A 12324-nucleotide genomic window follows, 5' to 3' on the forward strand; every position below is an offset into this window, starting at 1 on the left:
GTGGCCGGATTGGGAGGGAAGGGGTGAGATTTTAAATGAATTGGTCACATCCCGTAGTTGTCTATCTCTTCCTCTCCTTTCCCTCCCCTCTGGTGAGTTCGGATAAGTTTTTACAAGAGGGGAAGAAGGGCATGGTTTGTATGGTTACAATGCTAACCATCAAAAATTGTGTTTGGAGACGAGTTTTATTCGGTAATAAAGAGAAAGGCAGGAGAGGATTAAAAAGTAGCAATATTGCGTTTGGATACGATTGGTCCCTTATCTTCCTATTTTCTACTCTAAACAAACACAAATTAGTTTCATCATCATACTTCCCTTCCTCTCCTTTCCCTTCACTTGGTTTACTTCAATCGCCCCTCTTCCCTGCCCTCTTCTTTGTCCAAACCTGAGATAGGTTTTACATCATAGACAGCTGAAATTCCCAAATTAACCTCCCAACTACCTGTGTATAGTAGATTACCCCATTTTATGAATGTGTTCTGCATATTCTATAGAATATGCAGTATAGAATATGCAGTACTCTGTACATATACAATAAAGAGTTCACTAGTTTGATCATAATTGTTGATCTTTTTATACAGTTATCGATTTATTTTAAAATGAAAGGTAAACACAAGAAAAAAGTAGATACAGAACAGCAGCTGTATGGTTCATCAAAGGTTGTTTTCGGAGGATGTATTGTGACTCCGGTTGAATTCCTTAGTCTGATCATACCAACATCATCAAAATCACAAACAAACACCAATTTGACATTCAAATTAGAACTGAATCTCCATGATTTTATTGAATACTTCTCTAACACGCTCAGCTCATTACTCCACTTCTCTCATCAGAACTATAGCACATTGTCAAACATGCAACACGTTTCCACCCATATCTCAAATTTACCTATATGATATCAAATGTCACCCTAGTTGGTCAGTCTATAGCAATTATATATTTCCTGATCCTAAAACTGATTCCCTTCAAAAGTTTGTCCAAACTGCCATCCATCAGGCACAACATTGTCATTGGTGACTTGGCTCCAATCGCTAGTCTTAACGGTGATGCTCAGTCCCTGGCCATCGAGAAGCATGTTGCTCTGCCAATTTTGCCCCCAATTTCTCGACATTTGCGTCCATCCTGTCTTCGACCCCTTGAGCCATACTTCACAAACGTCACCCGCGCCTGCAACGTTGGTGATTAGGATCAGGTTGAAGTAGGAGAAGCCGTTGATCGTGAACCTTATTCCTCCTTTCTTCACGCAAGGCACTCTGCAAAAGCAATGGTGGCACTTTATAGATAAGAGTAAATTTCCGATTGACCCCTTCTACTATCGCCAAATTGTGTACATCTATTGTTGCAGATAGACCTCGTGGATTCTCAACTTTGTTAATTTTCCCATTTACGGTAATTAGGAAATCACTCTTACTGTTGCGGATAGAGCCCCGATACTTCTACATTCGCAGATAGACCTCCTGAATTCTCCACTCCATAAATTGTTGGAGGTAAAAGAGAGAATATTTTGGCAAGATGTTTTTTCGTGAAGCAAGAGAAAATTGTTTTTGAATAAATAAACCTCCTGAGGGTAAAAGAGTCAAAAAAATTCACTCATACTATATCCGCAACAATAGAACTACAAGAGGTCTGTTCGCAATTGAGTGATAGTACAAAGAGTCTATCTGCAATTAACTGGAAAAAAAAAACAAATTCTGCAACAGATTTTAATGGATGAAACAGTGTTGCCATAGAAATCATTCGGAACTTAGCCTACTGCAGAAATTTGATTCATGCATTTTGGTAGAAAAATGTAACTAACTTTTTAGTCTACTCGTAACTTCTCAGTATCCTTATAACTACATTTGTATTTTACTTTCACTCTCATAGTAACATGAATAAGGCTCTTTCTTCCTAAAAAGAACTCTGTTGAGAAGGTCATATCAATTTTTTATAAAGTTTAGTATGCAATTTCATATTTATACCACAAGTTACTAGATTAGGACAAGGAAATGATATTGCCTTGGAGGAACATTGAGAATTTGTGTCGAAAATTAATACATGAACTTCACTGGACAGAAAACCACTGGTTCCAGGACTGGTACTTGGTTGGATACTATGTTAGAAAATCACTTGTACTTAGAAGCTGATAGTTATTTAAATGCAACCAACATTATGTAGGGTTTTTGGCATATTAGACCCTCCAAATCTTCATTACTTCTATATTAGACCCTCAAATCTTTATTTTCAAATTAGACCCGCAAATCATCATATTGGTTCGGAATGGCGGTCTTATTTAAAACAACTTAAAAGATTAGCAGTCTAATTTAGAAGGGTTTTTTAGATACTAGTGCCTAAAATGTTCAATGATTTCATATCAATCTCTCAAATCTTTGAAATTTCTCCTAAGTCCCTCAAATCCTTAGGGTCTTGCAATTTGGTCCCTTCAATGACCAAAATACCCATTAGTTTGTGTTTTTCCCAAAAACCCCATATGTTCAAAACAACATCAGCGAAGGGGTATTTCGGTCACTGAGGGGCCAACTTGCAAGACCTCATAAGGTTTGAGGGACGCATGAACAATTTCAAAGATTTGAGGGACTAATATGGGACTATTGAAGATTTGAGGGACTAATATGGGATTATTAAAGATCTGAGGGACTAATATCGAAATAACCCAGTTTAAAAACAAGAAGATTTGAAGGTCTGTCTATATATGCCTGACTACAGCAAACACTTTAAGCTTTTGGATTCTCACCTTCTGAAAGCAACAGGCACGATTCCTGCACGGTACTGTGCAATCTGAAGAAATGCAGGTTGGGAAAGATCAAAGTGCTGACGTGGAGGATTGCACCATCCACCTTTATCATTAGGAAGCGCATAATTCGGGGGACAGAAGTTTGTTGCAGTGATCACGATCGAGACAGGGAGGCACCACTGAGGATCATTGATGCATTTGAGCTCATAGCAGGCCCCACAGGTGAGACCATTGTTGAAGAGGGCTGTGCTGAGAGCTGCAGTGTTAGTTCCATAACCTTGGCTGTATAAATTTCCGTATCCACAGGCTCCACCTAGAGAGTAAAGGGGAGGGTATAAATTGTAACATAAATTACATTCTCTTGTATGCACATTGGTTTAAAATATGCATATGCACACAATGATGTCCTTTTTAATGATGTTCCTTTTGGAGGTATACATATAAATAAGAGTAGGTTTTGCATCCAAAACCACAACAAAATCTTTATATAGAATCAATTTGTTGCTATCTATTTATTTGTAGTTTAGAATATTTCCTGCTTTAAACTTGTTAATTCATTTCAGAGACTGAAAATATAAACAACTTGATGAGAAAATGGAAAGAGCTGAAACTTTGATTCACGTCTACACATGCATATTTCTAAGAGGATCGATAATTTGAATTTAGGACTTATTTCAAATATAACTAATCTTGTTTGGCTATTATATTTGATTTTCGCAACTTGCTTCAAAAAGAGGAAAAAAGAAAATCTCAACCATCAAGAAATCGCATTACAGATTTCTTTTCTCCTTTACTGACTTACAATAAACCCCTGTGTTCAATTAAAAAAAATGCATTTGAAGATAGATTTTAAATTCCGACTCACCCATCGTGCCTGAGGCATCGCTTCCACCATAGAAGGTGGCACTACCACTCTGCCAGCCACCAGTAGTGAAGTCCACAGAGGCTCCCCACGCTAAGCCATTTAATGAAGAGAAAAATAATAAGAGAACAAAGGTAAAGCAACATTTTGTAAACGCCATTGAACTGAAAAGGAGCAGGACAGAGAAAGACCAAGGGTTTTTGGCTGGTTGAGCAGAAGGGAAGAGCAAGGGTCATGTATTTATAGAGAAGAACAGAGAGAGTAAGGGACAAATTACAATTAATGCTTTTTATTTGTGGAAATTTCATCAAGTTGGAAGTTTTCTCATATTAGAGTTCGCCAAATTCCTTAGAGAAGATTGCATTAAATGTACAGAAACTGCCATCGTGTTTGGTTGCTCTGGGTTTTGGGATATTTTGCTGCAGGCAATAATTGTTACAGGTTTATAATTTGCAGAAAAGTATTTTCCTTGAGGGTAAAATAGTTATAAAAAAACTTCACCCAAGGTCAATCTGTCAAAATGAAATTACAGAGGTAACAAGTTCCAAAGCGCGATAATACAAGGGGTCTATTGCAATTAATATAGAATATATACACACAAATATAGATATTGCAAAACAATTTGAAAAATAGTTTTGTTTCTTGGATATTAAGATGAATCTATAAAGTAATTGATTAGTGAAAAGAACAGTGTTGCTTGCATTAATTTCTTTAGTTCCTTTGTAGATGTATAAATACAGACAAGGTATTACTTTATTCTTCTCCTCCAAAATGAAATATTGATTTGTGTTCAAACACAAATGATCTGCCTATTATGACTCTGACACTAACATTACTTCCTGATAGTTGTTGACTGTCTCTATCTTCTTGCCGTTTCAACAATTCTCTCATCAGCTTTAGGAAGTACTATGAGCTCTTGGAGAAAAAGATAGATATTAACAAAAAAGACTAGACTCATAAAGTTGGGAAGTATTTGATCTTTAAGAGAATAAGATGGGTCTTAAAAAGAATCTTAGTATTTTCTTTCAGGGTCATCTTGGCAACTTGGGGCATGTTTGGGAACTTCCCCTTAAACCAGGTAAGTGGAAAAAAATTCTAAGCCAAGACTTAAATCTTGTTTGACAAAAACTGGGTGAGGATTGTTCCTTGTTTTGTTAGTTCAAATTTTGGCTTTAAACTGGATCAGAGTAGGAGGGAAGAGCAACGATCGTGTATTGATAGAGAAGAATAGGGAGTATACAGGATAATTTTCCACTAATGATTTCTATCAATGGAAATCTGATCAAGTTGGCATTTCTCTAATATTAGAGCCAGCCAAATCCTCTTAGAGAAGATTGCACTAAATGTACAAAAACTGCCTTCATATGTAGTGGATCTTCGTTCTGAGAGCAACTGTTGAACACTAGGGTTCCCAATTTGCTTTATTATGTATGTATAGTTTGTTTGCGATTTATGAAATATACGATATTTTGTTGCACGCAAGAAATTATGGTTTGACAAATTGACCATGACAAATAGGATTGTTGCTCTTGCGTCAGTAAAAACCTATGGGCATGCCAAAAAATTTTGGCACTAAATTTTTTGTTCAGTATCTTATATCTTAGACTTTTGGATCAATATAAATTTTTAGTATAGGATTTAAAATCATTGGAGAGCATAATTCACAACATTTGATCAAGGTGATCCGAGGCCTAAATCAGTTTTGGTGTCTAATACATAAGTTAAATTCTTATATTGTCAAATTGAAATTTGGATCGTGGTCTAAATTAGCCTTACCCAACTTGATATACACTACGATACTAACCTTTCTTCCCAAAGAAGTTCCACTCGTCAATTACTGCTTCCAAAAAGAAATCTATATTATTTACTGGAGAGGTACTTTGCAGGTATTAACAATGATAATATCATACACAACCAAGTTAAGTATATCCAAAAATTATACGCATCAGCAAACCAAGTAGATTACTCCGAATTTATTAGCTCATATGGGTTAAATCCGTCACTGTTTATTCCTTATATGCATGTCTAGCCCTTCCATAGAAATGTTTACAAATGCACTCTACATATTTACATGCTTATCCATCAGCGAGATGCCTAGGTTTGTCATCTTCCAAGCATAAATATAATTGTCACCTTGTATTCTTGAGGATGCCTTTTTGTCACGAAAATTTGTGATTAGGGGAAAATGATGGACGAGATTTGCTAGAACTTTCCCATTCACTAAGAGATTCTACATGGTGGACATTCCCAAAGGTCTCATGTAATATAAGATCCAACCATAGCAGCACACTTCGATCTTCCTATAACTAAAAGCTCACATGGCAACAACCATCTTGGCCTGTACTGGGTATGCTATACGGCACTGGGGATTAAATTCATAGCAAATTAAGAAGTACTTTATAGTGATCGTTAGCATCCTACAAAGAGTGAGTGTAAAGTCTCAATAAAAATTATAATATAGCGGATTCCATGCAGCCATTAGGTAAGCATTTCTCATTATTCTCTACCAACTTGATTATTTTCTAAGCATCTTCTTCATCACACACATTGGTACTTCTTGGTTGCTACAACACAGGCAGTCATCTCAATTGTGCGAGCTAGGTTAAAAACACTATATATAATCCATCCTTCTATTAATCTAGAAATGAACCGACGTCTCAGAATTCATCTCTCTCTCAATTCAAGGCCTTCTAAAGTCCTCGAAAGGCAACTTCCTCCGACACCCCTGCTTTATCCCACACGTGAGATTCAATATTCTCTTCATGGTCATTCTTACCTTTATCATGAGGCACAGTTAAGCTATCTCACTGCTATATATGTGTCTCATCTATCCCAGTCTCATCTGTTCTATCATCAACCAGACCTCACCCATGACGGTTGCAATACCTATCATCCTCCTTTTTCCCTGAAAACCTATGCACATCATTTGACATGGACGCCACAAAAAAGAAATACTCTGCTACAGGTTTATTGTTTCTTGACTCCAGAGCTTATAACCTCAGCTCCTTATTAGAAACCAATGAAGTCGCATGTATTTAATTTGCATCTATCCTAAATATACTATTTATATCCATGTGAGAGTACACAGGACATCCAACCTTCTCAAATGAACCATATATTGAATATCTTCCTGCTGGGAATATATTTCCCTTATGGTGAATAAAAAAGAACAGATACAAATTACAAACAAAAGAACTGAATAATGTACCCTCTCTTATTTTCACCTACTTGCAACCATCCTTTCCAATTCTTAAACGGCTAATTCATAAATGCAATATAACCGTTCCTTTACTTTTTTCCCAAAAATAAAGTCCTGATCATCTACCTTTCAAAACCCTACATTTTGATCTAAAATTATAATATACTTACTACATTTTCAATCCAAACTATAATCCAAATGTAAACCTTGAATAAAAATATCATTTGTTTCCAAAGGATGATAATAATTTATTCCGAATTGTGTTTTGCATAATCGTAGTGCTTGTGGATCGGGAAAGTGAAATTGAAATTTGAGTAGGAGAAATAGCAAAATAATAATTATTTTGATTTAGATTTAGGTACATGTAGGAGGTAGAAATTCAGGGTAGTTCGCTGTGTTGTGTTCTTCGTTTTATTGAGATGTGTTATAAGGATGGATTGGTATTAAAAGTGTTGAAATAGCTGAATCCACTGGAGTCATGGAAAGATACAACTTTTGAGTTTGCCAGAGAAAGTCATGTGTCATCCAATATCCCTTTCCAGAGAAAGTGGAGAGTCATGGAAAGATGCCTATCCTTTAATCTCCCAGTTTCTCCAGGAGAGTAGATAATAAAAAGACATGTACCTGAGACATGCAAATAGTGTGTCTTTGTGAAGTCCAAACAGACTGAAAGGTAAATTTTGAGGTGGTATAAAAAAAATTTGTTTTCTTTTTCTCAATTAGCGAGAACTTTGAGTTTAAGAAGACTATCACAAACCAAACAGAATGGAATGCAAAGTACACCATGCTAAGTGTGTGATATAATCAGGTTAATAGGTATAAAAAGAATTATGATTCCTATAAATAATCACTGCAGATCCCCCATTTAATACTTGACACACCCAATTCATTACAATCAAATAAATGGATTTCCATGTAAATTTCTCAACACTCATCATCCTTGCTTATCTTTTTGTGTCACAGTCTGCAGATTGTGTAGCTTGTGAGCAAACTTTTGATGTGGATGAAATATGTGTCAAAGAATATCAGGAGAAGAATATTTATTGCCGAGAGATTTGCTTAATGGAGAAAGGTGATGAAAGAAATTTATGCTTCAAAAATTGTGAGGATACTTTTGCTCATCATATTGCAAGATGTTAACAATTTAGAGAACTGTAGTTCTGCAAGCAGGTTGCAAAAAAAGTACATATAAAGAACTGTAGTTCTGCAAGCAGGTGGCAAAAAAGTACATATAAAGATAATACTGTGATGCTCTATGTATGTAAATAAATAAAATATTTTGTTCTTTATCATTATTGTCATTATTATCACCAGTTCAAGGAGAACTCTCCATTTTTCCCCTCTGATTTTGTTTACAAACATCATGAGAAAGAAAATGTTGAATGACTGTGTAATATGAAAATTCATTAACGATATAAGAAAACATTGTAGCTGGAAAAGTGTTAATTTTAATTTTATTGTAATTTCTACTTTTGAAGGGAAAAAAAGGAAGAGAGGCTACCAAAATTTGAAATTACCTCGTAAAGGAAAATTGATAGTTTGCCTCTTCCTTGGCTAGCTCACATTTTGGTGATTTGCCCCTCTTTAGTCAGTACAAGCTCATACCTGCTTCTAAAACTCCTCATAGATGCTTCTCTTTGATTTGAAATCTTCTTATACTGGCTTGCATCATGTCCATTCAAGTTCTGACCTTCTGATAACACAAAATAGTTGATCTTGGTGTAAAGATAGTCCAAATTCTTTCCAGTTTCTCAGGCTGAATGCACAATCTCAACCATCCTTCTCACTTCAAATTTTCGTGCTTCCTGTAAACACAAGGGATTTTTTTTCATCAATATAACATCTGCCTAAACAAGATCTTTGATCTCTAGCCTTTTCACTAAGGATGCTCTAAGAACAAATCAAGGTACTTGGGCCCAAGTTATACTTAAGTCTTCAACTTGGTCAATTCTCAAACAAAAACTCACCTAACTCAAGCTCACAGGTTTAAAATGAAAGAATTTGATTCATCCAGAGAGAGGTTCTTCACTGCAAAAACAACCTTCTCTTTATCAATTCCCTCATCCCCAGTTGTGCCTTGTGATACCATGTGGACCTTTCCCAATTCCAAGAGAGAAATTTTCAGCTTCACTTCCTTGGTCCCCAAACCTTTCAAAAATCCAGGCTGAAATCACATGAATTTTGTAGAAAAGGCAGCTTCACTTATTAGTTATGATTAATAGGCATTCAGGATCCAAAGGTTCATGAAAACCGAAACTCTAGAGGCTAATATCTCACACAGGTTGAGCCTTTCATAAGTCGCATCTAATCCCCTGAAATACTTGTGTGGGACGAGCCTCCATTTTCACGTTCCAGACATGGGATGAGAATTGATTTGATAAATATTCAGCTTGATTATAAGAATCATATACGTATTCCGGTAAACAGGCTCTATCAAGTATCAAGGCCTTTGTTCATCTCAGGGATGTCATTAAAGAACCATCTTCTTAGCCACACTGATTATAAACTCTCCTTGCAGTGACAAAAAGTGCATGAATATATACTCTCAACTTAGCTCAATCTGACTGTAACCTACCTTCTTTAAAATACTTTGCCCAATCATCCCACATCTCAACCGTTCAACATCACTCCATCTCCCAGCTTCTGCGTAAACATTCGACATCAAAACATAATCATTGTCATTCAAAGGACCAATTGCACTAAGCTCTTGAAAAGCTTCTTCTGCCAACTCGACACTCCCATGAACCTTACAAGCCCCAAGTAATGTCTTCCAAATCACCGAGTTCGCCTTCATTGGCATTGACTTAACCATCTTATATGCTTCATTCACCAATCCCGTTCTACTAAGCATATCAATCATACACCCATAATGTTTGATATCAGGCTTAACCTTATACTCTTCTACCATCTTCCTAAAAAACTCTCTCCCCTCTTTTACCAATCCCTTGTGACTATAAGCCAGCAAGACTCCAAGGTAAGTAAGCCGGTTTGGCTTTTGGTCCATTTTCGAGAACAACTCAATTGCTTCATCACAAAAGCCATGAACTCCCAATGCCACAATCATCGAATTCCAACAGCTCACATGCTTAGCACCCATTTGATCAAATATTTCTCTTGCTACCTCTAAATTACCACATTTTGCAAACATATCCAAGAGTGCATTGCCCACAAACCCATCAATCGTAAAAGCCTTCTCCTTCAAGCATGTATAAATCTCTCTCCCAATCTTTATCTCTCCAGTCTCTGCACAAGCTCCAAGCACCGAAACCATAGTCAACTCCGTCGGCTCCAAGCCATTACTCAACATCCTCTTAAACATCCAAACGGCACTCTTATAATCCTTCACCCTCACATAACCTGCAATCATCGAATTCCATGAAACTGAATCCCTCTCAGGCATTTCATCAAAAACCTTCCTCGCACCTGCAACATCCCCAACCCTCACATGCCTCGTAATTAAGCCGTTCCAACTCGATACATTCTTCTCCGGCATCCGGGAAAGAACCCAATCGGCAGACTCAAAGTCTTTGTATCTATTATAAGCAACCACCATCGCATTCCATGTGACTATACTCTTCTGGTCCATTTCATCAAACACCTTGCGTGCACAACCAAGCGACCCACAATTTGAATACATTGTAATCAACGAATTATGAACATAAACATCCTGATTGTATCCACTACAGAATGTTCGGCAGTGGATCTCAAGACCCTTTTGGAGGAAAGGTAAGATATCGGGTTCAAGCTCGAAGACAGGGACACGGGAGCAGGCTTTGAGCGAGAAGGTGAAGGTTTGGCTGCTGGGTTTGAGGTTGAGACGGCAGAGGTGGTTGTAGAGGTGAAGGGATTGAATGGGGAAGATTGAGGTTGAGTAGGATTTGATGAGGGTGGTGAAATGATGAAGGAGTAGACTGGAGAGGGATTTGATGAGGTTGGTTTTGATGAGGATGGATTGGGCTTGTTTGAGTTGGGTTAGGGTTTGGGATTGGTTGAGGATTTGGGTGATGTTGGGGATAGTGTAGGAGGAGGAAGAAGAAGGAGATGGCTTCATGGTGATGAGCTTCAATTTTTTGACTGTTGAGAAATAAAAACATTGCATGATGGGATAGGGAGCCGACATCTCACCAATCTCGTGTAGGATCTCATATTTTTAGGTCTTGTACCACAATCTGTTAAGAAATATGGTGAGGAAAAAAAGGTAAATTTCACCAAAAAAACCTGAACTTTGGGGGTTTTGTACAGACACCTTGAATTTTGCAAATGTCAGAATGCATTTTTTAGGTAAATCAAATGTTTGTTGCGCTAAAAGATTGTTTGATGTGTTGCAACTTTACATGCAACAAATATTGCATTCAGCATTTGTTGTAGCAAACTAAGCCTTAAATCCATCATATGGATCTATTGATCTTTGTTGCAGTAAGTTTTTTCTAAATCCGCATGATATCTTGCTTAGTTGTTGTTATAACCCCTAAATTACTAAATGTTAATCTCCATAAGAAGTCGATGTGTGTCTTACATTATGTCTAACCAGACTAATTTAAGACCAAGATAACTTCTGCCTCAGCACGTCCGACTTGATTGACCGATATCTCGCATAACTGAGTCAAAAGGCGATACTACTCGGCCAACCCCTTAATTAACTCCATAAGCGATCCAACTCGACCCTCCATTCAGCCGACATCTCGCGTTATCGAAATCAAAATGCGGTACTTCTTAGCCTTGGACCTGACGAGTCGAAGGATGGCGTTACCGCGAACCCCCGGTCGACCGATTACTATTGCATTAACTGCTCTGACAACATCATCATTACTCTAGCCCCCATAGTCTTTATGACTCATCGGATCTAGTCAGCACCAAGCACCTATTGTCATTCTCATAATAAATGACCAGGTGACTCGGCTTCTTCAGCAATCGACACATGGCATGTGTCCTCCAACTCAGCTGCTTAGCTGGACTCGACCCAAGTTACATTCTTATCCCTCAAACCCACTATAAAATGAGGAACAGTGCATAAGGTAACTCTCTCTAACCCTTTTTACGTAACTAACAACTAACTCTATACTGTCCCACTCAAGATCACTACTAACTTGATCATCCGATGAGCAACCGAAGAACCCAACTACACCCTCTTACGAGTTCCTTCATGTGCAGGGAAGAACAACGAGCCTTAGAACCACTCATTAGAAAGAGTTAAAAGGACTCTAATTGCTCCACAAACTCACAAACAACCCCATATTTGATATCTAACATCAATAGTTGTAAAGTAGCCAGATTTGTGCATTTCTTTTCCCCAAAAAAGCAAATCAAGTGTTTGTTTTTGTTCAAATTGTAGAATAATTATAATTAAAAAAATAAACTCTCAACTATGGGAGGTAATTGAGAAAACTCCTCATGGCTATTTTTATTTGAGTAAGTTATAGATAAACACTAACCTTTAGAAATTTGAGAATTCCTCTTAAACTTTTGTCATTGATCTCCCTAAATTAACACTATTAGATTTAACGTCACTTGACAAGTATGTGATTTAAA

General features: G+C 37.1%; 1 protein-coding gene across 3 annotated transcripts; it reads right to left on the reverse strand.

Moving 5' to 3' along the window:
- On the reverse strand, positions 763–10912 carry LOC109851245 (expansin-A2-like). 3 transcript variants are annotated; one of them, XM_020421285.1, is made up of 4 exons: positions 8313–10900; positions 3600–3689; positions 2735–3047; positions 763–1253 (listed from the first exon to the last, which is right to left on the reverse strand). In XM_020421285.1, exons 2-4 carry the CDS (start codon positions 3601–3603, stop codon positions 950–952), a joined length of 621 nt encoding a protein of 206 aa, XP_020276874.1. In that variant the 5' UTR covers positions 3604–3689; positions 8313–10900; the 3' UTR covers positions 763–949. The 3 variants fall into 3 exon arrangements, 1 of the variants encoding a protein (XP_020276874.1); XR_002249730.1 differs by lacking the exons at positions 763–1253; positions 3600–3689 and having other exon boundaries at positions 2927–3047; positions 8313–8600; positions 8763–10912; XR_002249731.1 differs by lacking the exons at positions 763–1253; positions 2735–3047 and having other exon boundaries at positions 3607–3689; positions 8313–10912.

Source organism: Asparagus officinalis, chromosome 8 (genome assembly GCF_001876935.1).
Source record: "Asparagus officinalis chromosome 8, Aspof.V1, whole genome shotgun sequence".
Classification (NCBI taxonomy): domain Eukaryota; kingdom Viridiplantae; phylum Streptophyta; class Magnoliopsida; order Asparagales; family Asparagaceae; genus Asparagus; species Asparagus officinalis.

Bases quoted from the DNA above. Each gene is read 5' to 3' on its own strand.
- LOC109851245 (XM_020421285.1), bottom strand. The intron at 1,254-2,734 runs GTGAGAATCCAA...TTGCTTTTGCAG, and splicing joins GTGCCTGTTGCTTTCAGAAG to AGTGCCTTGCGTGAAGAAAG.